Here is a 27,296-nt window from a genome sequence, read left to right on the forward strand (position 1 = left end):
ATTCCACGTTTAGTGTCTCATGGAATCAGTTAATGCCAAGCCTTCCTACGGCTGGGGAGGTTTGTGTGGACTTCACGCTGATTTTGTGGCTCCCACATTAACAGCCTGTGGTTTTGTGTTTTCTTTTGCTGCGACTCCTCCTGCACACCCTCATTTCCAGAGACTGTCTGCATCAATCCAGTCGTAGACAATGGAAGGCAAGTTGGTGGCCACGGTTTTCTCTCTGCACCCGGGCAAACGGTGACATTTCGGTGCCACGATGGTTACAGCCTGCAGGGCAGTGCCAGCGTGTCCTGCCAGGAGGATGGCAGCTGGCAGCCCCCCGCTCCTGTGTGTGGCAGAGCACTGCCTCACCACAGCTCCTTCACCACGTCTCCAGGTACCTGACATAACCCTCAGGGTACACTGCTATCTTATGTCCCCTAATCCTGTTTAAAAAATGTTGTTAAATCCTTTGAGGGGAAGATTTGAGCCTATCCTGGGAAAAGAACCTAATCCTCTGCGACCCTTTGGGAAAATGTGTTTGTGTATTAATGGCTATATTAATAAAAATGAACATTTTTGCAAGGCAAACTAAACCCCTTTCGTCCTAACAGTGCTCTTTGTGTGCTTGCCCCTGATGTGCCTGTCCTGCCTGCTTCTCACATCTCTTTTCTCTCTCACTAGGTGCTTGTGGTGCTCCCACAAGGCTGCAGTTTGCTGAGCTAAATGAGGAGCATAGAAATGCCATTGAGTTTTCTGTTGGGAAGACTGTGCAATACACTTGCCTCCCTGGATATGCTAAAGTCCCAGGAATGTCACCTACTATGACATGCCTTGAGAGTGGAGTGTGGTCAGAAGCACTAGAGTTCTGTAAAAGTGAATAGCTCCTTGATTTGGTGTCTGTTGTTGCAGGAGGAACAGGTCTCAGGTTCTGTCCATGCTGCCAAAACATTGATGTTATTCTGAATATGTGACTAGTAAAGCCATGTAACTCCTTGAAACTGGAAACGCGTGTTGGGGGGAACTGGGGATGCGGGCAGGGGACTGGAGGAATAATTGCATATTTTGTACTGTGATGTAGAGAGACAGGAGCCCAGAATAAGGGTGCTCTCCTTCCCCAGGGAAACAGTGTGGGCACCCTGGTGAGCCTGTGAACGGCAAGATCATCTCCCTGACAAACCTCCAGTTTGGGTCTACAGTGGTTTACAGATGTGAAGAAGGGTAAGTCCTGGTTTGGAGGTGGATTAGGTAAGTGTCATCCTTTTAAAGTGCTCATTCACTCCCAGTAAATGGATTCTGTACAGGAGCCCCTGTACAGGGTTCTGTACTATTGTGCCTATACACTATAGTGTGTATACATATATTCACTATATATATATATATACATGCTATAAATGCTGGGAAATGGGTCAGGCAGAGCAAGGAAGGAATTTCCCCTTCAGGGCCACAGCTCTGCTGCCAGCAGGGCTGCTGCCACATCCCAGGAGGTCGGGAGGAACAGTCACTCCAGCTGAAATGGCTTGGGGTGGATGACCAGTGCTTTTCCCACCAGGCACAGGTTAATTGGACAGGCCAGCAGGCGCTGTGAGATCTCGGGGGGAGGTGTTGCATGGACTGGCCACGTTCCCCTCTGTCAGCGTAAGTAGCTCATGGCTCTGGGGGTTTGCATGGATCTGGGAAATGTTTTCCAGCAGAGGCTGCCACATCTTTCCAAAGTTTCACAGGCAATTTCCCCCCTCTGTGGGCAGGAAATGGGTCCTGACTGACACCAGGAGCCCATGGCAGGAGAGGAAGGGAAAACATGCTCAGCTTAGGGGTTGTTTTGTCAGACCCAGAGAGACCAAGGGTCAGTCTGAGGAGAGCCAGGGCCAGCAGTGAATCCCAAAATCCCAGACCGTGGCTTTGCTTCCTCTCTCCACCACTGGTGAGTGCCCAAGAGCTGCTGTGCTGCTCCTCAGCAATCCCACCTGGGCGTTTCTCTGCTGACCAAGCACAGTGGCTGATCAGGGCCGTTTCATATGAAGAAATAAATATTTACTGGTACATTCTGGGGTTTTAAAGCGCTTCCCAGATTCTCCAGGAAGGTGTGAACCACTGGTGGCACACAGACTGTGCCTGTTGCACAACCTGGCACCAGGGTTTTATACAAGTGATGCAAAATAAGTATTTGATTTCTTATTTCTTAAAAAGTAGAAAATGCAAATGATGCAGGTGTTTCCTCCACAGAGTTTTGATTACTACTCTGTTTTCTAGCTGCTGGGGGGTGGGATCCTGCTCCCAACAATCTCTCACCTGGGAGGTCACTTCATCCCATCTTTAGAACAAGTGTTTGTGCCCCGCAGACTGAGGCATTGCAGGTGCTTTGGTGCCGAGTTGAGGTTCTGCACTGTAGGAATGTGCCCCTGTTGATGGAGTAAACAAGTTACCCTTTGTCTTGTTAAAAAGGAGAAAAGCCCAGAAGTTTCTCTCCTCAATTTGGTTAAAAGATGCCTCATAGAGACTTAGAGACTTCACCTCAAATTTAAGGACAGTCAATTGGACAGAAGCCAAAAAGTCCTGCTTAGGCAATTCCCTAGAAAAGAAGAGAACAAAAGAAGTAAATCACTTTTATGAAGTGCTTTTAGCAGGAGCAAAAACCTCTTGCCCTGGGTCGGTTTTTCTCTGTAAAGAGCTTTTTTATTAAAACTTTTTTGTTTCCAACACTGCCGCAGGAGCCATCCTGCTACTTTTATGCCACCTGAGGTGGCTGAGCTGTCATACAATGCTTGTCTATGAGAGCTGGCAAGACCTGGCTCGAATAGACAGAACATCCGTGCTCCTCTGCAGGCATCCCCTGCGAGCCGCCTCCGGACATCCCCCGCGGGCAGCACTCGGGCCGGCTGCTGAGCGAGTTCCACTACGGCACGGCCGTGACCTACAGCTGCCAGCCCGGCTTCCCCCTGCACGGGCACCCCTCTGTCCACTGCACCACCCGCGACGGGCACAGCGGCGTCTGGAGCGAGCCCCTGCCCGCCTGTGGAGGTGGGCTGGGCTGCCCGAGCGACAGGGACCCCCCGAAATCCTCCCAGCACCGCTGCTCCGCGTTGGGGGACACTGGGAAGGTCCAGCCAGCTGGAATTCTTGGCCCAGCAAGAAGGGTTGGGGCCAGGCAGAGCAGGGGAGGCTGGAGGGTCACCCCGCTGCCCCAGGATCCCCTTCGCCCTTGGAGATGTTTGATATTGCAGGATGCAGGCACAACATCATCTCTAGGGAGAATGGTTTCCAGGCTTTTGTCTTAAAATTGCAACCCTTGGTGGCTTCACAGCCGCCCAGCCCTGCCTGAGGGCCTGCTCTGAGCACCTGCACCTCTTTCTGTTCCAGAGGCGAGCTGCCCTGTCCCACAGATCCAGCACGGGAGGATCGTGGCTGCCAGGTCTGCCTACGCACACAGGGACACCGTGACCTTTGAATGTGAGCCAGGCTATGCCATCCGTGGCCACAGAGAGATCCAGTGCCAGCCAAACAACACCTGGGAGCCGCCTGTGCCCGTCTGCGAGCAGGGCAAGTGTCCCAGCAGGGCTTCACCTTCCCCTGCTCCCCAAATCCTCCTTTTGTGGCTCTTTAACACAGGGTTGTCCCTGTCCTGGCAGCTGGCTGCAGAGCCCCGGCCAGGCTGGGCTTTGCCGAGCTGAAGGAGCCCTACAGGAACCGGACGGTGTTTCCCGAGGGGAGCAGGGTGGAATTCGTGTGCCAGCCTGGCTACAGCCAGCTCCCGGGGGTGTCAGCAGCCATCACCTGCCTCAGGAACCAGACGTGGTCTGCAGCGCTGGATTTCTGTAAAAGTACGTCCTACGAGTGCTGAGAGCCTCGAGTGTGAGGCTTGGCTGCTTTTCCGTGCCCCTCCAGCCTTGTGGGCATCTCTCCTGCTCTCTGTGGTGGCAGCCCTGGCTGGGGTGTCAGCACAGCTGAGGGCTGAGGGAGGCTGGCATTCCCTTCCAGGGATGCAGTGCCCCAGCCCGGGGAACCCAGCGAACGGCAGAGCTGTTGTCCTGACAGATCTCCTCTTCGGATCCAAAATTAATTACACGTGTGACAAAGGGTGAGTCTTGCCCCGGTGAGAGTGAAGTGGATTTTCAGCTTTACACAACCCAGTTCCCAAGTCTGAACTCTTGGCTGCCACTCGCAAGGCTTGTAAAGAAATCGCAAGTTGAAAAATCTCACTGTTATAATAATTAATCCTTCTGTGTGGTCCAGGTACAAGCTGGTGGGAGGCTCCCAGAGAATTTGTGAGGTCTCTGGTACACATGTGGCATGGAGTGGGGATCCTCCAGTCTGCCAGCGTAAGTAGGCCACCACAACAGGCCCTTGGAGATGGTTTACGAGATAAAGTGGAACTTCTTTCAAGCCAAAGGTTTTATTGCAAAAGATTTCTCAAGTCACTGAATGTGTACAATATTTTCCTTTTTCTTTTCCTTTTGTTTTGGATATGCTTCTGAAAATGGTTTCAAAGATATTTTATTTATTCTGGTCCAAACCAGGAAGAAACATTAATATTTTAAACTGCCTGTTAGTGGGTAAGTACTTCTCACTGGCCAGTCTCTCTGTGCACCAGTGGTTATGGAAAGGGAGGTAAGAATTATCCCAGCACCTCCAGGCATAGTCAGCAAGGAAGTGACTCACAGGAGGGGACAGATATTCTTTCCCATGTGTGATTTTGTTCCATACAAAGTTCATTCCTAGAGAATTGTGTCATTGCGTCGCTGCTGAGGTGGTTTCCCCTCCAGCAGTGCCCTTCCTGGGCAGTGTGGGCAGTGCTGACCGTCCCCTCGTCCTGCCCACAGGTCTGACCTGTGCCGCCCCTCCGGCCGTCCCCAACGGGACACACAGCGGGGGCTCCAGGGACACCTTCTCCCTCGGGGACGTGGTCACCTACACCTGTGCCCCGGGGCTGGTCCTGGCTGGAGGAGCCTCCCTGTCCTGCACCTCTGTGGACGGGGAGCATGGCACCTGGAGCGGGGCAGTGCCACGGTGCCAAGGTAGGGCTCGGCTGTGCCCACAGCCAGCTCTGGCTGTCCTGGCACAAGGGACGGCCACGGCTGTGGCAGGGCCTGCACCCATGGGGAGACAGCTCACACGACTGATTTTATTAATTCACAGCAGTTAATGTCAGTGTTCAAAACAACTCGGAGAATTTACACTTTTTTCAACATTTTTCTATGCATCAAATACTTATTTGGTAGTGCTTTACTATAACAGCTTTTTCTTTTTGATGCTGCTTTAGTTTTGATCACAACTTAATTTGATGTCTTACTTCTGTAAAAGCTCTAAAAACCAGGATGTTGGTCTCTGAGGGAGAAAAGAGCTAAGCTCCTGGAAAAGTTACATATGACCTTGATATGACCTACATAGGACTGATTGCACTTGTGCAATCTCCCTCCCCTGCTTTCAGAAGGTTGGGGCTTTTGGTGGTTATCTTGCCCTGCCCTATTTCTCAGCTGCCTTTCCTCGTTCCCGGCAGAGGTGACGTGCCCTGCCCCGCCGAGCATTGCCAACGGGCAGCACGGTGCCAGCCCCGGTGCCAGGCACAGCCCGGGCTCGCTGGTGCTCTACACCTGCGCCGAGGGCTACTCCCTGCTGGGGAACGCCTCCATCCGCTGCACTGCCAAGGGCACCTGGAGCCGGCCCCAGCCCCGCTGCCGAGGTGTGTTCGTGTGTTCTCGTGCCTTCCTCTGCCTGTCCCTCGCCTCCTTCCTCCTCCTTGGCTCCTGGTTTAGTCACTGCAACCAAACCCCCAGGGAGAGGCAGAGAGCAGAGGTGCCAGGGGCAGGAGGAGCCCCATGTGCCCCTGTGGGTTTCCCTTTCTGTTCCTGCTGTGTACACAGGTTCAGGAACAGCAGAATAATGGTATTTGTGTAAGAACAAGAGTCAGTAATGTTGAAATGCCCATGGCAGTGATGGCAAGGCCCAGCAGCAGGTGCTGTCCCTGCCCAGTGCCCCTCCACAGCCAGGAGGGGTTTCACTTCCCCAGCTCTTCATATCCTCGTGCTCCTCCCTTCCAGCAATTGGCTGCACCAGGCCAGAGATGGAGAATGGAAAAGTGACAGGCTCAGAGACCACCTACAGCCTGGAGGACACTGTCATCTTCGAGTGCAACTTTGGTTATGCCTTGAAGGGCTCGCAAGAGTCTCAGTGCCAGTTTGGGGGCAAGTGGCACCCTCCTGTCCCCACCTGTGAGAAGCGTAAGTGCGAATGAGGGGCAGCGTGGCAGCTGCTTTCTGATCCTCTGTGTGCAGGCAGAGGGGCTGCTCTCAAGGGCTGGAAAGGAAAAACATGCACGTGTACATCCTGCCATCCTCCTAATCCCCATCCAAACCCCTGAACAGGCTGCCTGGGGAGGCGTGGGCATCATCTGGCACCATCCCTGGAGGGATTTCAAAGACACGTGGATGTGGCACTTGGGGACATGGGCTAGTGGTGGGCTTTTCAAACCTAAATGTTTCTGTGATTCGGACCCTTGGTAAATGCAGGGCTCTTCAAATGAGTCCACAGAATCCAGGCTGGTGCCTGGTATCATTCACAACCACAGAGACTCCAAAGGAAGTTATTAGGGCTATGGATAGAAACTAACCACTGTAGTTGCCTAAACAGTGAGAAACTATCATTTTTATGTCAATAAGCTCAGAAAACATGAAGGCTGGAAGGTAAGAGAGGTTGGGATGGAAATATCATTCAGTAACAGCCGTCATTGCTGTTGGGCAGAAGTTAATGTGAAAGAACAAAGTTAAAAGGCTGCCTCACCCTATGGGGGGGTTTGTGGTACCAGCTCTTGGCTAGCTGGGATGTTTTCCCCTCCTTGCAGTGCCTTCGTGTCCTTCCCCTCCAACTATCAGAAATGGCCAGCACGACAGCAAGGGTGTGACAGAGTTCATCCCTGGCATGGCAGTGAAGTACCACTGTGACCCGGGCTACGTCCTCACCGGGAAAACCACGGTTTCCTGTTTGCCATCGGGAGTCTGGAGCATCCCTTACCCCTGGTGTGAAGGTGAGCTGCAGATGCTGTTACCCTCAGTGCAAAGGGAGGGCACTGTACCCACACAGCCTCCCAAAACCAGAGGAGGACCCCTCAGCTCTGGCAGCCAAGCCCCAGCCTGAGCTCTGCTGCTTTTCCCTTCCAGCCATCACCTGCAGCAGCCCCAGCATCAAGGACGGAGAGGTGGCTGAGGGCCGGAGGGCTGTGTACCACCCTGGGGACAACGTCACCTTCCAGTGCCACCCAGGCTTCGTGCTGAGGGGCAGCCGTGGGGCCGAGTGCCAGCCCGACAGCCACTGGGTGCCTGCTGTGCCCACCTGCCAGCCAGGTGAGCCAGCTGTGACGGGCTTTGCCGTGGTACCAGCGCTCCTCCTCTGGGTGAAACCCCTAAAGCTCTGCTCTCTGCTCGTGCCCTGGCAGTGCGGCTCTGCCCTCCGCCCCCCGTCATCGCCCACGCCACGCTCAGCGCCGAGCCGGGGATGAACTTCACCAGTGGCACCTCCGTGAGCTACAGCTGCCAGCCCGGCTTCTCCCTGCTCGGGGACCCCTCCGTGCTGTGCACGGCCTGGGGCAACTGGAGCCATCCCTACCCACGCTGTGCAGGTGGGGCTGCCTCAGCATCCATCCCGTGCTGGGCTCGGCATCTGTCCTGTGCCAGGCTCAGCATCCAATCTGTACCATGCTCAGCATCCATCCCGTGCCAGCTTCGGCATCCATCCCATGCCAGGCTCAGCATCTATCCCGTGCCAGGCTCACCCTGGCTCAGGCAAACCTGCCAACCTGCAGGATTGCATGGTACAGGGAGAACCACAGCAGGAGCTGTGCTCACTTTGGTGGCACTGGGAATAAGCTGGTGGCATTGCTCAAGTTTCCCAAAAGGAGATGGGCTTGGGTGTTTTAAATATTGAAATTAAAGATTTCTGTACTTTACAGCCTAGAGTCATGTGAAGGCACCACACTGACCAAACTACATTTTGGGCATTGTTTTATCCTGTTTTTGTAAGGCCACATAAATTCGGTGCCTGTGTCCTTACAGGCTGAGTGTTATTTGATGCAGACAAATGTCAGACTACATAGAAGATGCATTAATAACTTGGGGTTTAACAGTGCCTATCAATGCACCTGTTTCTCTCTAGCTGCATTTCGCAGCCAAGGATGTATTTCTCATGCCCGTTTTGTTTCTTGGCAGCTGGTTGTGGCACACCAACACCGTTGCTATTTGCTGAGCTAAGCCAGGAATATGAAAATCAGACTGAGTTTCCTGTTGGGATGACTGTGAACTACACTTGTCGGCCTGGATATGTGGAACAGCCACAGATATCACCAACTATCACATGTCTTGAAAATCTAACGTGGTCTGAAGCCCAGGAGTTTTGCAAAAGTAAGTTTTGTAGCTGCTTCTAATTGGTTTAAATTGTTGTGCACTGAAGCCTTGTAATTTCCCCTTCACCACTCCCTCCTTTGGAGGGTTTGGGCAGACTCCTGAAGATAGTGATTCTTAAAATCAGCTCCCTCCCATGGGCAGGGACACCTTCCAGTATCCCAGCTTGCTCCAAGTGCTGTCCAGCCTGGCTTTGGACATTTCCAGGGATGGGGCAGCCACAGCTGCTCTGGGCACCCTGTGCCAGGGCCTGCCCAGCCTGAGAGGCAGGAGTTCCTTCCCAATATCCCATCCATCCCTGTCCTCTGGCAGTGGGAAGCCATTCCTGCCACTCCATGCCTTGTCCCAAGTCCCTCTCCAGCTCTCTTGAGCCCCTTTAGGCACTGGAAGAGGCTCTAAGGTCTCCCTGGAGCCTTTTCTTCAGGCTGAACAGCCCCAACGTCCCCAGCCTGTCCCAGCATCATGGCCCTGCCCTTTTCTCAGTTTTGCTTTGTCCTCTCTCCTTAGTGCTGCAATGCCCTTCACCTCCAAATATTGACAAAGGAAAGCACGACAGCCAGGACCTGGAGGTTTTTCCCACTGGGATGGTTGTGAACTACAGCTGTGACCCTGGCTACAGCCTCCAGGGAGAGGCATCCATCTACTGCACCAACTCTGGCAACTGGAGCCTCCCTCTCCCTCAGTGTGCAGGTACACTGTGGTTCTAAGCTTGGAGTTATGGATAGCTTGGGAGTTTCTGCCTGTAGGACTCATCCTCACCCTTCCCAAAATTCCAAATCCTTTACCCTCCCCTTTTTTTACCCATTTTGCACAGCGATTTTAAGCTGTACGTAATCAAAATATATTTGAAAACTATTTTTGTAGTTGACATCTCTGTTTCTCCCCTGACAGGTGGCTGTGGTGCTCCTCCAAAACTCACATTTGCAGAGCTAACCAGGGAATACAAAAATCAGCTGGAATTTGCTGTTGGGGACACTGTGCACTACAGCTGCCGGCCGGGACACTCGAGACGCCACGGAGTGCCCCAAACTCTGACTTGCCTCCAAAACCACACGTGGTCTGAAGCCCTAGAGTTCTGTAAAAGTGAATAGCTCCATCCATTTGGTGTTGGTTATTGGAAATTGTCTGTTTTGTGGGTTTTTGAAGGAAAGATTCGTACATGGCTTTACTAGTCACATGGTCTGGGCCGCTTTGGGCCATTTTGAAATCACATCTTTATTGGTGGCAGATCTTGGACAGAGCTTTAAGGTACCTTCTCATAGTGTGTTACACAACCTCAAGAGAGGAGTTTAAACTCAGCCTTGTTCTTTCCCAGGGAAGCAATGTAGACACCCAGAATCTCCCAGGAATGGCAGAGTTGTTGTTCTGACAGATCTCCTTTTTGGGTCAACCGTGAACCACACGTGTGATGAAGGGTGAGTCCCACACTGCCTTTCCTGACTCCGTGTCCAAATTTGGTGTTGGGTAAAGGATCAGAGCTCACTCCTCTGCACAGCTGTTCTCCCACAGAAGACCTGAATTGGAATTTTGGTTCCAATTATGCCGTAGTTGCCTGGTCCAGAAAGGGAGAATTGTCTCATTTTTCCCTCCTGTGCTCAGCAATTAATTTGCAAACCAGTTTCAGTTTTCCTTCTCAGATGGCCTCGAGCAGGAGCTGAGAGTGGGAGCAAGGCCGTGCTGCAAGGAGGCTCCAGCCCTTTGGAAATCATTTGGGTCCTGATTTATCACCTGGCCAATCTAAGCCAGAGTTATGGGGTCAGTGCTGCTCCTCTTGGATCTGGGAAGAAGGAACTTGGTGTCCTTCATTCCCACATGTCGAACCAGCAGAGAGACCTTGGTGATCAGCTGGAATCAGGAGGCTGCAGAAGGAAACCTCTGGGGAGGGAAAAACACGAGCTGAAGGGCTTGGTATGAACTGGTATTTCTGCTCTGTACCTCCAGGTACAGACTGGTTGGACAGTCCCACAGGAGATGTGAGATTTTGGGACGAGGTGTTGCCTGGACTGGTCTGCTTCCCATCTGTCAAAGTAGGTCACCACTACATTGGGGCCAGAATTGACATATTAAGTCCTTAAAATTAAAAAGCATTTTCTTTAAATTAATAGAATTAAATGAATAAGACTATTAAAGCATGATATTCCTCTGGGATAGTTTGGGGTATTTTTTTTATGCTTGTATGTTTGGTTTCTTCTAAAAATCCTCCAGATGTAGGCTTTTGATCTGTCATAGCAATGCAGACTGAAGGTTGTGAGATGCCTGCAGGGACTTGTCCCTTTTGTTTCACAACAATAAGTAAGAAACCAAGTTAAAAATGTGTTTTGTAATAGAAGAGTGATATTTTGAGTACCACTGAAATGGAATTTTCCAAACACTGTACTGTTATCTGAAGCACAAGGGTGTTTTGCAGGGGTTGATCATTGTAATTAGTCTTTTCTTTAGATGGACTTGCTTTGGAAGGCACGAGGCTGGGATTGTAAAACATTCATGAGATTGAATTTCTACCCCATTTCATGCATTTCTTAGAATATATTCACACTATTCTGTTTATAGGCATAGAACTATGTTTATATATAAAATACTTTGGTACCCTTAAGGTACCTAGAAGAACTTAAACCCCTCAGTTCTTGGAATTATTCTTATCTGAATCTCTAAGTCCTGCCTGTGAAACTCCTCTGAGCACGCTTTATGATGTGTTCATTACAGCACCCACACGGCTTTGCATGCCTCAATAGGAGTTTCTCTTTCAGGGGTGCTGTGCCCAGCCCCACAGATCCAGAACGGGAGGGTGGCTGTCCCCAAGCCCCGCTACACCTACAGGGACTCTGTCACCTTTAAGTGCCACAGAGGCTTCACCCTGCGAGGCCACCCCACGTCCCGGTGCCGAGGTGACAGGAGGTGGCACCCACCCGTACCTGTCTGTGAGCAGGGTAAGAATCAGCTCTTGGCCGTGTCGGGATTGCACACTCCTCCTGGTGTCTCCTGCCCACTCAGCGAAGCCAAAGTTGCTTTTATTTTTCCTGGTTATTCCAACCACTTTAAGGAGAACCCAGAAATTTTTCCTTTCATTTATGCCTCTCTTCACACACAGGAGATGAGCCAGGGCTTGGGTAATGCTGTAAGTACTGGCATGATTTGCACTTTCTCACACTGCTTGTTGTAATCTGTGATCTGCATTCTCTTAATTCCCTGGAAATGAGGAATTTGGTAGCTGCAGGACACTGACTATCAGAGAGCTGTGAATTTTTTCCTGGAAATGTAACACCAGGATGATGGGAAATGAAGGTAAATGTGTACATTTTATTTGCTCAACCATGTTTTTAAACTCTTAATGCTGCATTTAGATGGAGTGTCAGAACATTATCACCACCCTGATACCACAAGAAAGCCAGGTAGGTCTCTTACCAGAAGAGGCAAAATTTGATTTACTAATCACTAACTCCTCCTCCCAGCCTGTCCTGCTTTTTTGAGGGAACTTTGCAGAGGCTTGGGCAGGGCTGTTGGGGTCAGTGCTGTGGGAGGGAGCGTTCAGCCTTCCCCAGCTGCTCAGAAGTTTTCCCTCTTGTCTCTCTGAGCTCTGTTTTGATCTGCACGTCTGTTTTCAGTGCTGCACTGCTCCAAGCCTGCAGATATCACCCACGGGTCTTTCCGTGGCCCAGCAAAAGCAGTTTTTACTGTGGGAACATCTGTAAACTACATCTGTGAGCCTGGCTTCTCCCTCCTGGGGACAGCATCCATTTATTGCACAGCCTCTGGAGCCTGGAGCCATCCCCCTCCAGTCTGTCAAGGTGTGTTTTGGCTGCAGAGAGAGAATAAAGGACATTTAACAAGTCTTGCCTTGGGGGATGGTCTGTAGAAAGTCTAAATCTGAGTACAGAATGTGTGGTAAGAGCAAGCTCGAGTTTTTGGCCTTTCCACAGCCTGCTGGAGTTATGGGGGTCCAGGCTGTCGAGGGCAGAAATTGGAAGGGAGCAGCTGAGGCTGCAGATGGACAATGCCTCAGTCACTCCCTGGCCACCCTCCAGCACCCCGTTGATTGTCCCTCCCTGACTTTCCAGCTGGGAAGTGTCTGCAGCCTCCAAACATCACCAATGGGAGGCTGAAAGGCGACAGCTCTGCCGCCTTTCCCTCCGGAGCCGTTGTATCCTACAGCTGCGATCCTGGTTACTCCCTGCTTGGGAACGCTTCCATCACCTGCACGGCCTCGGGATCCTGGAGCCAGCCCCTGCCGCGGTGCCAAGGTGTGTCTGTGCTCCTTTGCTCTTTGGAATTCCATGCGGGACTGAGGCACCTTCCCAGTTCTGCAGAAGGAGAATTAATTCATGGCAACACTCAGAAGGAATTCAAGAGCAATGTCCTAAATAACCCACAGCTGTGTTTCTCATATTTTGTGTCCCCTCTTTTTACTGCTTCCAATTCAGAGATCAGATGTGAATTCCCGGATGTCCAAGGTGTTAAAAAAGCCATTAAAGGAAATACTTATCGCTCTGGCACTAACATCACTCTTGAATGTGACGATGGTTACATGCTGGCAGGCATCAGTCACACCCAGTGCCAAGAGGATTTCAGCTGGGACCCTCCGGTGCCAGCCTGCAAACTGAGTGAGTGGAATATAAACAAAGCAAAGATCAAACAGAAGCATACAAAGGCATTCTAAACATGCAAATTTCTGTCGGTATTTTTTTTTAAAAGGAAGTATACAAGGGTGTGGTTTGACGAAATCTGGTGTTGTGGGTCTTAGCAGTGAGACATTGGCATGGGGAAGCTGTGGCTGCCCCTGGGTCCCTGGCAGTGCCCAAGGACAGGTTGGATGGGATTTGGAGCAGCCTGGGACACTGGGAGGTGTCCCTGCCATGGCAGAGGGGTGGAACTGGATGAGCTTTAAGATCCACTCAACCCAAACCATCCTGTGATTCTAAAGGGTTTATTGGTACTGATTAAAGACAGTGGAGAGAGGCTGTAGTTTGCTGATTTTCCTTTTTTCCCCTTCCCTCCAGCATCCCCCAAGTCCGGGTCAGTAGGCCTAGGTAAGCAGCTTGCAAACATTTTTGTCCCCAGCTCAGTAGCCTCAGTGGCACAGCCTCCCTCTGCTTACACGGCAGATACACCCTGTCGTAAATTCAGTGTGCTTTACACACATAGTGAGAATAACCCATATCCTTCTCCCTCAGGAGTGGTAGCTGCAGCAGTTCTGCTGCTCCTGGGGGCAGGTGTTGTCTGGAAAATAATTTCCAAGCAGAAGGAAGGGTAAGGCAGCTCTGGCTGTTTGTTCCTGTCGCTTGGTGCCAAGTCCCAAGCTTTGTATGCTTGATACATCTGAAATATTTGCCTCAGTGTGTCTGGGCCTTGTAACTCTGTACCTTCAGCTCAGGCTTGCAAATGATACAACCTGCAACTCATGGTGTGGTTATGTCATTTTATTTCAAACCGTTCTTTCTGAAAAGAAACCAAACCGAGTGTTCTTTTACAAGGCAGTTCATTGTTTTCTTCTTTTTCACATAGCTATTATCATACGTATGAAAACTATAATTACAGAACCCCCCTGAACCCAGACTCTGAACACAGAGGCTCGTGTCTGCCATAGGAGGTATGGATTTATATTCCTCAGCACAAAATACCAATTAGAGCTGCAATAACTATACTGTCATTTGTTTATATTGCTGACTGTATTGTCTCCTTGACTGAGTATTTTCCTAACACAATCATTCAAGCAGAAACCTCTTTCCCTTTTGTCTTCTGATAGGATATTTTCTTTTGCTGAAAAGAAGATATTTTAAACATATTGGGGTTTTAAACCATCCTATTTTTATTTCTGACTTCGCCCTCAAAGTATTTCTTTAATTTTCCACAATCTGGATGGTTGGTGTGCACAGGTCAGACTTCCAGACCAGTCCTTTCTTCTGACTTAAAGCTGCTTTTAATCTGTACAGATTATGAGAAAGCTGAAAAACTACCTCATCCGTAGTAGAGTCAGAAAAGGACTGAACTTGGTTCCTGGGTTTTTTTATTGCTTTCAAACTTGCTACAAAGGTATTTTTACTTACAAGTGAATCTATTTCCTGTGGTGGATCTATTGTAGCCAGCAGTGAATTTTCACTGTTAGCAGCACCTCCCCTCCAAAGTGGGACATGTAAAAATATCAGTTTTGGGTGATTTCTTTGAAGCAAAGCATTTCCCAGAAATTCTCTCCTCCCATTCCGGGTGGCGATGGAATCTCTACACATCAGTACAAAAGCAGGAAACTCTGATTTCAACACCAGGATATCATCTCTTTCCTAGGCTGGGATCCCTGCTGCTGCTAACCAGGCACCGGGCTCGTTCCCTGCAGTGAGGAAGTGCTGCTCACGTGGAGACTGGAATTCTGTGGCAAAAAAAAAGGGACATTTTACTGTAAATCTTCAATGCTCTTCTGCTCTCAGTAGTTACTGAAAGGATCTAAGGAGGCTCAGACTGCACGCAGTGTGGGTGTTGCCTCGGAGGGAATTCTGTGTGCTGCTCCTGATGAAGAATATTTTCTTTATCCCCAAAAAACTGGATGACCAAGTGGATAACCCCAAGCCTTGGTAGGGAGAAAAAATGAATAATGCACTGGCCATAACCCCCATTCCCTGTCTCCCTATGCTCACCAAAACATACCTGCACAAGGGTGGGAGTAACCATATGTTAATTAATATCTTAATTACAGCTGTATTTACATCTTTATTTCCTTCCAGCAACGCTTACATGCAGTGTTCCTCTACCAATGCTTAACCTAATAAAAGCTGTTTATAGCAATCCTGTGTCTTCACTTAGTCCTACCCAGAACTTTAAGTGTTTTCTGTTTTGTTGGATTTAAATTTTTTGGCTGTTCTATTTTAATGCTGCTCCGCCAAACACAGGATTTAACTTCCAAGGCGAGCGTCCCTGCACAGGGGTGCCCATCCTGAGCTGGCTGTTATTTTTAATTAATCCCTGTTGATGTTCCAAGTGTGGCACCTAAATACCCTTAGATTTTTTTCGTCTTTGATGTTCCAAGTGTGACACCTAAATACACTTAAGATTTTTTTCATCTTTCCTTGAGCTGCCCATGGAAGGATTCGATCTCCTTGCAGCCAGGGACGTAATGCGCTGAGGGTGTTGTAAAATGTGGAATATATCCACATATGCCAAGATTTCTTTAAGTCAGGGTGTCCTTTGGTGGAAGATCTTTGTATACTTTCAATCCTAACCCATAAAAAAGGAGCAGGCAGGAGCACCCCTTAGTCAAGGGCATCCCGAATGATCTCGCTTTAAGGAGGAAAGAAATCAAGGTGCTGATGTATGTATTTGGCAAAATACTCGAGGCCCATGTATTCTTCAGCTGAACAAAGATTATTATCCTGCTAAAAACCCCACTTTGGGGTCAAACAGCGCCTTCCCTCAGCATGCGTTGAACTGAGCCGTGACTGCGTCATCCGTGTGGGAATTAACTCATCCCAACAGAGCGGCTGCGCCCGGAAACCGGCCCAGCGCTGCGGCGCTGTGTGCCACACCGGCACGGGCAGCTCCGCCCGGGGATTCCCGGTGCAGAACACCCCGAGGGGCCCCCAGGCCGCCGCGCCGCTGAGGGAGCCCGGCGGGCGGGCGCGGCCATGGCGGCGGCGCGCTGAGGGCGGGCGGGCCGCGCTGAGGGCGGGCGGGGCGCGCTGAGGGCGGGCGGGGCGCGCTGAGGGCGGGCGGGCCGCGCTGAGGGCGGGCGGGCCGCGCTGAGGGCGGGCGGGGCGCGCTGAGGGCGGGCGGGGCGCGCTGAGGGCGGGCGGGCCGCGCTGAGGGCGGGCGGGGCGCGCTGAGGGCGGGCGGGGCGCGCTGAGGGCGGGCGGGCCGCGCTGAGGGCGGGCGGGCCCCGCCCTCACGGGCCGCGCACGCGCAGCCGGCCCCGCGCTGCGTCTCCGGCGGCGCCGGGAGCGAGCGGAGCGGCCGCGGCCGCGGCCCCGCGGCGGGGATGGGGCGGCTCTCGGTGCCGCCGCTGCTCCTGCCCGTGCTGCTGCTGTGGCAGCTCGGCGGGGCCCAGGATCAGGGTGAGAGCGGCGGGCGCGCGCTCCGTGCTGCCCCGAGCGGGCGGTGCCGGTGGGGAAGGGGCGCGCGGAGCGGCGGGCGCGGCGCGGAGCCCTCGGGGGACCGCGCCTGGGAGGAGCGGTCGGGATCGGGGTCGGGAATTAAGGTCGGGATTGGGGTCGGGATCGGGGTCGGGGTCGCGCCCCGCTGCCGCTCCGGTCCCCGCGGTGCTGAGGGAGGCTCGGGGCTCGGGCGGCAGGAAGGAAATGGCTCCAGGGCGGCGGTGCGAGCACGGGGGTTTGGGCGGGTTCGGATCTCACAACTGAGGCGCTCTTTGGGTGGGAAGCCGCTTCAAATCGCATCCGTCCCACCCCGCCCTGGGCAGGGACACCTGCCGCGGAGCCTCTGTCCAGCTGGCTTTAAACCCCGCTTTCTGTCCCTTAGACCCGCTTTCCTTTTCCCTTAAGGAAGGACAATGAGCTCTGTGAGTGGGGCTGGCTTCTTTGTTTTTCATGCAGCAAACGAAATGGGTGTACAGTGAGTGAAGTCGTGTGTTTAACTACAGAAAAACCCCAAAAAAACCCAAAAAAAGGCAAACAGGCAAAAATCTGAAAATAGGATCTGGAAGGAAGTGCATTGTCTTGGGTAAAATGACTAAAGAACTTGAGGAAACAATGTGTAATTTGCCCTATACTAGTGTAGAGCTGGACGCAGTTAAAACCTAAATTAAAAAATTGGGAACGACTTAAATATATCCTTAAAAAGCTGTTCAATTACTCTGCCTCCTGTGCTGAAACAAGTGTGTTTCTCTTCTTGTTGCTAAGGTGCTCTGTTGCTTTTTCCTTCCTCTCCCAGGTACGTGTCCCAAGCCAGAGCGGCTGGAGTACGCAGAGCTCAATGAGCCCTTCAGGGAAATGCAGAATTTTCCACCTCAGAGCAAAATCTCCTTCACCTGCCGGCCTGGATACGTGAGGGTTCAAGGGATGTCACTGACCTGGACATGTGGTGATGACTTGCAGTGGTCACCCAAAGGCGTGTTCTGTATAGGTAATTTTTTGTACCCCTTTTTTCCCCACTTACTTTTAGCAGTTTCAGTTGGCTTGCAACTGAAACTAGAGTTTTGAATTAGGGTTTTGCCATATTTTAAATGAAGCTTGGGAAATACTGGTGTGGGTAAGAGCAATAAGTGTCAAAGATTTTAGTCTTTGTATGTAACTATAAAGATGTAGATTTTTTTTTTTCTTTTCTTTTTTTTCCCCCCTTCCCCCAGCGAGAAAATGTGAGTACCCAGGAGAGTTGGAAAATGGTCATTTTGATGCAACAGATCTTACATTTGGCTCAGTTTTGACATTTTATTGTAATGAAGGGTAAGTGTTTTGGTGAAGTTAATGATTCCTTTTTTATTTTTTTAATGTTTACACCAGGTTTGAACCAAACCCAAATTTTCTATTCCAGTTCTGATCTGAAATCTGAATTCTACCTATAGCAAATGAAATTACAGCTAAATTTAATTTGATTCCCTGGTTTAATTACTCTTTGCATCAACCCTAAGCTTTTTTGTGAGATTCTGCAGAACTGGTGACTTCTTTTAATGCTCCTGTGGCAGAAGAAGTAGATATAAATTGATCATCCTTCATTATTGAATAATTAAGTTAACAACACTAAGGAGGGCTTTTTTCCTTTTCCTTGAGTATTAGTAATTTTAGGATTATTAGAGGGTATTTTTAAAATTTAATTAGTAATTTTAATATTAGAGGGTATTTCTGAAAATGGTAATATTTTCACAGTTCCTTAGTGATGTCTCTTTATTTGTTTTGTTTTCAAAGTGAGACTGTCAGCCAAATAAACAAGATTCTGTTCTCACTACAACAAAACCTTGCTGTGTTATGCCTCTGTAACCACAGAACAGAATTATTGATAAGAGCTGATTTTTTGGTGCGTGTTGCAAAAAAGAGAAATTTAGGTTTCACTTCTTCAAAATTTTTACCTGTCTAGGTACAGAATACAGGGTAAGGAAAAGATTTCCTGTGATATCATGAATGGACGTGTTGGCTGGAGTGGAGCTCTGCCTTACTGTGAAAGTAAGTAAATTATTGCTGTGTTTGATTTTCTGTTCGGGGGGGTAGTTCATTTACAAAGAGCTGTGCCACCAATTTTCCAGTACAAAAAATGATGGGAAAACAGCGATTATTTTTATCCTAGCTACTTGGGATGTGCCTGAGGAATGACCACTGAAAAATGTCCGTTTTGTGGTAATTATCTCGTATTAAAATCAGCCTCTTGTTGAAGCTGAGGTTCTGTAGCGTGGCTTCGAGTGGCTGCGTCAGATTTTCAATGAAACAACTGGAAAATCAAGGCTTGCTCTTTGAAGTGAGCCAGCTAACACGACAAAACCAATTTGACCAATTTTTGTGCTTTATTTACAGAAATTCCTTGTGAGCCACCTCCCAAAATAGCCAACGGGGACTATGAGGAAAGCTCCAGCTACGTGTACCAGAGCTCAGTGACCTACAGGTGTCGGGATGTGCCCAGGGGCAGTGATCCCTTCTCCCTCATCGGCCCAGACACGATTCACTGCACAGCTGATGCACACTCAAATGGAGTCTGGAGTGGGCCACCTCCACAATGTCGAGGTTGTTGGGATTTTTCATTCTTTATTATTATTATTATTATTAATAATAATTTTATTATTTATTTATTATTTATATTATTTATTATATATTTATTTCTTTATTTATATTTATTATTATATATTATTTAGAATAATTTTATGATTCTGTTATTATTATTTCATTCTTTATATTCTTTATTATATTTTTCATTCTTTATCTATTATCATTCTTTATTCGCTGTCCCTTTCCTTGGAAGCGGGGCGGGGAGAATGGACTTTGCCTCAGGAATGCTCTGGCACAGTTCCAGTGGAGATTACATCAGCATGGTGGATATTGATGGATTAGAACATAGATTATAACTAAAATTTAAGTTAAAGCTTGAAAAATACGTGTTTTGTTGGCAGAAGTGACAAGGCCAAAGTGAAGGAACTGGGAGACCACAAATCCTGCAGAAAAATTGTGTCAAGGGCAAGGATGTGGGGGCTGGAGTAGGACTTGTAAAAAACTAAGGAAGAATCCTGTTCCTAAAAACACAGCCACTATGGAAGTGCAGGAATCAATGTTTTTACAAAGTCTCTCCAAAACATCTTGGGGAAATTGGCACGTAGGGAAAAGGATGTTGTGTTTGGTGCAATGTTTGTGTTAACAGATGTTTCCGAGCTTTTTTTTCATGTGCTAACAAATGTTTGTGCTAACAAATGGTTCGCCTCTTTCAGTGGTCAAATGTGAAGAACCTCGAGTTGAAAATGGGAGAAAAATATCTGGATTTGGACTTCCCTACAGATACAAGGACTCGGTTGTGTTTGAGTGCAATCAAGGCTATTTCATGGTTGGAGAAATGGTGATTACCTGTGAAGAAAACAACACCTGGGTTCCTCCAAAACCAACTTGTGAGAAAAGTAAGACTTTTTCTGTGAAATTCCCTTTTCTCTTGCGTGTTGAAAGTGTTTTGGTTAAAGCAGAGCATCCTGGTGTTCTAGTGATTTCATGGGTGAAGGCAGGAGAAAAGATGTGGAATACAGGAAAAAATACTTGATACAGAGAATTAGGAGTATGCACAGTGAGGAAAGCTGTGGTATCCTTCTAGAGCAGTTGAATTCTTTCTGTGTGTATTTTTATGCAGCTCTTCAGCTCCTACTTTCTACAAATTATTGTAGAGCTCAGAGGAATAATGAACCAGTAAGGATTTCTGAGCTGCCACATCATAGGATTGTATGACCTTAATGAATACCTACAATGATGTTTAAGTTTTCTAAAGGGAATATTTGTGCTTAAAATTGGGGTAAAGTTAAACTTCTGACATGTGCTGAGCTATTTTTCTTACATGAAGGCAGCTTGTGTTTGTGGAATGAGTTACTGTGTTAGGAAATAAACCTTATTCTCACTAAACTTGTTTGAAATTCCTGCATTAGTTACTGCAGATGTGTGTCCTGCCCCGAAGATCCCCAATGGGGTCCTGATTCCAAGCAAACCTGCCTATGGAAAAGGAGAGTCTGTCCAGATCAGGTGCAATGCTGGCTGCTCCTTCCCTGATGGCTCTGCAGAGGTGACAGTGACCTGTCAAGAACAGAGCTCCTGGGGTGCTTTACAGCACTGTGCCTGTGAGTAAAATTGCTAAAAGCAGGAGCAGACTGACGAGTTTTAAATATCTGATGTAGTAATACATTTTTAATTTTTTTTCCTCCCCTTTTTCTTTCCAGGTGAGTCTGAAGGTTCTGGTTCCACTCCAGTCATAAGTTATGGGACAGTGACACATGGACAAAAACCTTCCTACCATGTGGGGGATTTCATTACCATTGAGTGCTACACGGGGTACACCTTGGATGGGGAGGCTCGCATCCAGTACATTGGAAACAACCAGTGGGTGCCTGCAGTGCCAACCTGCCAGCTCAGTAAGTATGGGCTGCAAAAACTCCACTGGCATGAAAATACACCTGAGAGAACAGTCCTTTTATATTCAGGAGAAATAATTTATTGCAGCTCCCATCTTTATTTGATGTGAAAAATAGGGTTTGTTAAAATTAATTAAAATATTCGTATTCTAAGTTAAATATTGTTATTTAAATTAGTCCGCTTCAAAGATAGAAGTACTTGATTTGAAATAGCTCTGTGAATATTTTTATAACAATGTTTGATTAAGAAGCACCTATGTTCCTCTTGTGATACTGATTCCTTTTGTTTTTAGGTGGATATATTATAGCCATCATCTGTGGTAAGTATTTTCTAAAACCTTAAAAAAATACAATACAAATAATATTTTTTAATGTGAAAACCCGTTTTTTATTCCAATCACCTGTGACTGCAGCAGGGTGATTTTGGAGTTCTGGATAAAGCTGCATGATTCAAAACAGATTGCTTAGCTATTATAGTTTAATTTAGTGTGAAATGTGTATTTTCTCACGTGGTGAGGTCACATTTCAAAAGCAGTTTGCAACAACTTGGCCACTTGGATAAATTTCAGAGCTTGGGTTTACTGGGGGTGTGAGTAAATAACTGCCAGTGAACAGAAGTGTTCAGCCCATCCTCTGTCCTTGCTTTTGTTTTCCACATTTGTATAAACTTGTAAAAAGTAACGCTGGGGCCTTGTCATTCCTGTTTTAGTTTCTGAGCTGGTGGCGTCTTGCCATCTTGGTGGTCACTGGTTCTTCTATCCTGAAGAATCAAATATTTAATTTACATGGCTCATTCCATAAATAAGTTGGGTTATGGGGATTTTTTGGGAGGTAGAGGTGGGATAGAGCAGTGGATGAAAACAAGGCTATTTCTGCAAATTTTTTGTTGCTTTTTTGTGAGCTGAGATGATCTTTATCACTCTAAGTTCCTTTTTTTTCCACTTTAATTCTTCCTAAAGTGATTGTGGTAGTTGTGGTGCTCCTGGCAGCCTTCTGGATCTACAAGAAATTCTTCTCACAGAATGGGTGAGTAAGCTTTCTTTTTATTAATACTGCAAATTCCCAAATGACTGAGCCAAAGCTGTGCTGATGTTTAAGTTTCTTGAGCTTTGTGTGCCCTTTCTTTTTCAAATGTCTGATTTTGTGTGAGCTCCTCTCAGCAGCTGATGGAAGCTAAAGCTTAACCATGAATTTCACTTTGGTTTTGGATCTGTTGTTCAGCTAAGCTGCTAATTAACACTTGCACTAATTTCAAGGAAGGAAAAACCCTGTTCTCAAGCTTGTGTTTGGCAGTGTCCACTTGCCAAGGAAAGTATTTTGTCCATCTGCTTCAAACGTTTCAGTTTATGTCCTAAAGCCAGGGGGAGTCTTGGTTGTGTGGGCTTGTGCTGCCAGAAGGTTTTCAGGTTTTTCTTCTCTTCCTGCAGCCCCAATGTTGGTGTCCCTATGTTAAAGACTTGCAAAATCAACTGTAAAATACTAGATTTGTGCATAAGCAATTAGTCTTCTGTTTTTAATGAGACATGTAGGGTGTTTTAAACTTTACCTTCAAACCAGCTGAGGTTTATGTGTGGTTTTTGATGGAGGGGCAGGAGATTTAAATTCCTCTTTGTGCACTGCTTTTTGCTGTGATGTCTCGTTTTATCTTCTGGAAAAAAACCTTTTTGTTAGAGAAATATTTTGTAAAATGCAAAACACTGACAGTCCAGAGCAGGTTAGGTGGTACACACACAGTGTCACGATGAGCATCTCATCAGAGCAGTGTTGTCTTCTTCCAGAATCTGTTGGGATTTATCTGGAGTACATGAAACAAAGGAAGGGATGCTTTAAATGAAGCAAACCAGGCTATTCCTGTGGCTTGTATTTGTAATTAAGTCCACACATAGGACTTGGCAGAGCCCTGGAGGTGGTTTATATCCAGTGAGGTTTTAGCCTTAGTGGCTTTTAAATAGGCAATGCAGTATCAGTCCAAGGGCCAGGGTGGGCTGCTGAGCAATTTGGTGCTTTTGAGCCACTGCATTTATTCAGTGCTTGGATATTCTGCAGCCTGGATGAGCCTGGGAAGAGCTCTTGGCAGTTCAGGGCAGCGCTTGCTGCCTTTGCTTGTGGAGAGACTTCTCAGGGCGTAGAAAGCAGGAGGGATCTAAAGCAGCATCATCAAAAATTAAAGACTGTGACATTCCTGAATATCTAACAGCATGAAAAGCCTTATTGTGTCTAGTGCTTCCCTTCATTTTCCTCTCTGTGAACATCTGACTGTCAAAGCTCTTTCTTGTCTGAAAACCCTGATCTCATCTCCTTTCATGAAAGCCTCCATCTCCCTGTTTAGTGTTCTGAGTTCCTGATGCAGCTGAGCCTTTGTGAGCTGTTGTGCTTCCAGCCCCTGATCCTTGCTGGTTTGTAGCCTCCCAATGCCAGCAGATCTTTCCTTGGCCTCTCTTTCTTGTCTGTGTAAAATGCACTTGGATGGGACATTCAATTAGACCTTTCTCCCTTTCTGCTGTTCAGCTCCTACACAGTTGATGAGAGTTGCAAGGACATTTGTATTTTAAAAACTAATGTCCCAGCTGAGATGGAAGGAACTGCACAAATGAATTAATGAAAAGGTATAACTTTCCTCTTCGTTTGGACTTCTTGCAATGCAGCTTAAGTGTCTTTTTTACTGTGGTTTACTTAGAATTTTAGGAGTGTGGAATCCATTTAGCTGGGAGCTTTGGCTTCCTGTAAGAAAGAATATCTTAACTTTTCATTCATTTTAGGAGAACAGGATATAATATATAGAGAATTATCATTGAGCAGTGTCAGTAAGAGCTTCCAGTGATTGTAAATCACATTTCTTGGTGTTGTGTTCGAAGAATGAGTAGCATATTGCCTACAATACTCAGAAGAATGTCTGCACCCATCCCCGTGGTGAGTTACTTTTCTTGGCAAATAGTTTAATTCCCTGTAATTAGAAGCTGGAACCACCTTTGGGCACTAAAACTCTAAAGGTAGTTTTGCATCCCTTCAGAGAAAACCAGATGACATTTCTCACAATTACTGATTCATCTGCATTTTTGCTTTCTAGAAGAGAATAAATGAAGGGTCTAACAAGGATCTTTTGAAACCTTCTTATGAAAAGGTGATTTCTTTTTCAAATTCAGAGTTCTGTAGCCCTGAAAAGAATGAAGATAAACTTGCTTTGAAGCTGATGTCCTCGCCTGTATTTTAACCTAATTCTCACTCCAGTGAGACTCATGTGGTGAATGTTGGGGTTCCTCCTGCACTTTTGTAGGGTTAAATAAGCTCTTCCAAAGTCTGGCTGTTCAAACCTTGTTTGAACAGAACACCTTGCAGCTCAGTTTCACTCTTCCTTGCCAGTGTTTTGTTGTTCCTATCTCAACAGAGCTGGAACTACAAATATTTTTTTAAATCGGCATCTTATCTTCTTTTTTTTGTTGTTGTTGCTTTTCTCCATTGCACAAATTCTGAGGAGGTGATGGGTTCTCTTATTCCAGCTTAATGCAAAGGTCTTTTCATGTGCATAATCTTGATTTTATTGACTTGTGAAGGACAGGTGAATTTTCAATATTTTTTATGAGCTTTTATATGAACATTAAGCTTGGAGTTTATTCCAAAATAATGTATAGATTGAGAAATATCATCTTCACTCTAAAGAAAGATGTTTCTAATTAAGATAGGATCTGTTTTCTGGGTTAATTTTGCTTATTTTTGGAGACAAAAAATGAATCAGCAGATTAGAATAGAATTCTTCATTCCAATCTTAATTTTTACACATGATAAGAGAAATTACTGTTCTGGTGTGTCAAAATGCTGGTAATTCTGGAGGTTTTCTTATGGAATGTGGAACTCCTTAGAGACTTGGAGTAATAGCACTGAGGTTTTTTGTTAAAACAGAAATAATTCAAGAACATATATAAGAATGTCATTGTGAATTTTAATTCTTGAATGTTTAGGTATTGTAAGGTTGCTGTTTGTGGACTGCAGAATCAAAACCCACACTAACTTAATATTTCATTTTTGGTCAGAAAATATATGCTAAACAACACATTGTAATTAAAATGAATTCCAGGGTGCACCTGGTGGAATGATGGGAATCTTGGTTAGTTTTTGGTAATACCAGTCATCACTTGAAATGATCCCTTTGGATCAAAGGCTCTGCTGCTCCTTGGGTCATTCCTGACAGTTCAGTAGCTGAATGAAGCTAAAATCTCCTCAGTCCAGCAGTTGAGAGAGGCTAAAGAATGACCCAGTTTGTGACTTTACCTGCAGCTTTAATGACAAAACTAAGGATGTGCTTTCAGTGTAAATGTAAAACCTCTTGCAATGTAAAACCTCTGATTTGACTTGTTTTTTTGTTTGTAGGAAACGTGACGGCACTCCCAGTTCTGCCGAATATAAGATGTGTAAAGCATGACTGCCCTTTTTGGGGGGTGGGGGGGACCTTGCAGTGGGGTACCCCTGTCAGAGCTGCACAAAGACTGATTGCCCTGTCCATGAGGGCCCTGTGCTGTGTCTTGTCTGCTGATGAACTGGAGGAGGAGATGCTTGATAGGATAAAGAGTGTGTGTGCATATAGATAACACAGATGCTGCTTTGCCTTCTGGGCCCCTGCTCGTCCCTCTGTGCATGTGAGCTGGGGGAAAGGCAGTGCCTGTAGCATGCCAGAGTCTGGGGTGCTGCAGTGTCCCTGTCCCCCTGCCAGCTGCTGCTGCCTGCTGCCTTCAGTGCCACCTCTTTGCTTGCAGAAGATGTCCAATATTCCCCTCTCTCCTGCAGAGCTCTGCTCGCTCAAACCTTCCCATCCCTTTTTGCAGTAGAGGTGGTGTAAATGGTTCTGTTGTTTCCTTTGTACTCTGAAATGTCTTCTTGCTCATTCCCTGAAGAGTCTGGTGCCGCTGAAGGTGATGTCTTTTGGAAGCTATCACAGTTAAGATCTTATATACTCTACCTCTTTGTCTGCCAAAGTTGGTTGCTGTATATATATTGAATTAAACTGTGCCTTGAAATCAGAGTTTTATGGCTTTTCCTTTGCTTTTAAAAAGGAAAAAAGCCATATATACTTCTGATTCTTTGCTATAATCTCCCAAAGACTGCAGTGGATTTGTTGGAGCTGAAAACTGAGGGATTCTGTAGCAAAGGCATCCCCTGCCTGTTGACAGGAGGTCCCTAATTAAAGGAACTGCTGAGAGCTCAGTTGTGGCTGTGTCCTGTTGTGAGCACAGTGGAAGTTCCTTAGAGTTCTCGATTTTAGTGAGCTTTGATGGCAGTTCTGGAGATCTTCTGTTGCTTTCAAGGGTGGAAATGGGTGCTGTGTGATCCACCTTCCTTGCTTTTTTACTTGAAGTCACATACTCCGCATTTCTAACCTCTGGCTGCAGACTGGGATGTTAAATCAATCTCTGAAAAGCTGGATTTAGGATCAGATTCCTGTTTAGAAGCAGAAGCTTTTCCCTGTCACTCACTTTTCATGTTAAAGGAAAACCAAACCAGTTCAGTTGTGTGAGCACTGGTAGATGTGGTGGTCTCTTGTTTGCTGCTTGTTCATCAAATGTTTTAGTCCAAATTCCGACTTCAGGAGCCCCTGCCACTGTGTCTGCCATTAGTTTAGAGTCACTGCTACTTCTAATTCCTCAGCAAACCCCAAATCTTAACTAGAACAGGTTTTAGCTCCATGAATCTCACTATCAGCATACAGGCAGCTCCTGATTTTCTCAAAAACCCAAATAACCTCACTTCAGATGCTTGAGGCAGCATTGAAAGTGCTCTGGCTTGTCTGTGGCTGCTTGGCACTGCTCTCCCTGTCATCAACAGATTGTCGGCGTGGCACAGAACTGTTTGGGGCTTTATAGGGCTTTTTGGGACAATCCCAGCAATCATATTGTTGGAGTTCATAATAGGCTCTGGTTATTAGAAAGGGGCTTTGGCTCTGCAGAAGGATTTGCTGTTCGTGGCCTGGCTGATACCTCAGTTTGAGAGTTTGTAAACACTGGGATGTGTGACTGGGACTGAGTGTGGTGCTGGTCAGGAGCTCAGCTTGCTTTTTGTGGCATCTGCAACATGCTGATATACACTGGAATGTACTTTATTGGGAAGTGAAATCACTGTAAAAAGTGGCTGTTTTTTGCTCTTCTTTCTGGATGTAAAGATTAGAGATTATTTGTAAAATTCCAAATAAAAATGTTAAATTATTTAGCAGTAAGTGTTTGTCTTTCATTCATCACTGTGCTGAGCAGCTCTTCTCCCATTGTTATCCAGATGATTTTTCATGTCCCAAATATCAGGTAGAAACTGCTGAGATTGAAGTTTGCAGGTTGTGCAGAGAGTTACTCAGTGGTTGTATAGGGGATGGGTTTTAATTTGCTGAACACCTTTTCCTGTTAGAATTGCAGAGAATTTCCCAGAACCTC

The 27,296-nt window shown here is 47.2% G+C and overlaps 1 protein-coding gene across 1 annotated transcript in view; it reads left to right on the forward strand.

Annotated features, from left to right (window-relative positions):
• LOC110473441 (complement receptor type 1) overlaps positions 1-27,084 on the forward strand; it is a 30,755-nt gene extending 3,671 nt beyond the window's left edge. Inside the window, 38 exon segments of the mRNA XM_077789024.1 lie at positions 161-400; positions 667-858; positions 1,104-1,203; positions 1,535-1,620; positions 2,809-3,003; positions 3,343-3,522; positions 3,612-3,803; positions 3,961-4,060; positions 4,216-4,301; positions 5,480-5,662; positions 6,021-6,200; positions 6,821-7,003; positions 7,137-7,319; positions 7,412-7,594; positions 8,181-8,372; positions 8,880-9,062; positions 9,264-9,455; positions 9,688-9,787; positions 10,314-10,399; positions 11,120-11,299; positions 11,975-12,070; positions 12,428-12,610; positions 12,791-12,970; positions 13,367-13,396; positions 13,541-13,616; positions 15,643-15,697; positions 16,258-16,405; positions 17,238-17,429; positions 17,653-17,749; positions 18,378-18,463; positions 18,809-19,015; positions 19,711-19,893; positions 20,407-20,595; positions 20,695-20,886; positions 21,180-21,206; positions 21,846-21,912; positions 23,395-23,492; positions 25,252-27,084. Of these exon segments, the coding sequence (XP_077645150.1) occupies positions 161-400; positions 667-858; positions 1,104-1,203; positions 1,535-1,620; positions 2,809-3,003; positions 3,343-3,522; positions 3,612-3,803; positions 3,961-4,060; positions 4,216-4,301; positions 5,480-5,662; positions 6,021-6,200; positions 6,821-7,003; positions 7,137-7,319; positions 7,412-7,594; positions 8,181-8,372; positions 8,880-9,062; positions 9,264-9,455; positions 9,688-9,787; positions 10,314-10,399; positions 11,120-11,299; positions 11,975-12,070; positions 12,428-12,610; positions 12,791-12,970; positions 13,367-13,396; positions 13,541-13,616; positions 15,643-15,697; positions 16,258-16,405; positions 17,238-17,429; positions 17,653-17,749; positions 18,378-18,463; positions 18,809-19,015; positions 19,711-19,893; positions 20,407-20,595; positions 20,695-20,886; positions 21,180-21,206; positions 21,846-21,912; positions 23,395-23,485 (5,315 nt within the window). The 3' untranslated portion in view covers positions 23,486-23,492; positions 25,252-27,084.
• Positions 27,085-27,296: the final 212 nt, after the last annotated feature.

The sequence above is a fragment of the Lonchura striata genome, chromosome 30 (assembly GCF_046129695.1).
Source record: "Lonchura striata isolate bLonStr1 chromosome 30, bLonStr1.mat, whole genome shotgun sequence".
NCBI classification, from domain to species: domain Eukaryota; kingdom Metazoa; phylum Chordata; class Aves; order Passeriformes; family Estrildidae; genus Lonchura; species Lonchura striata.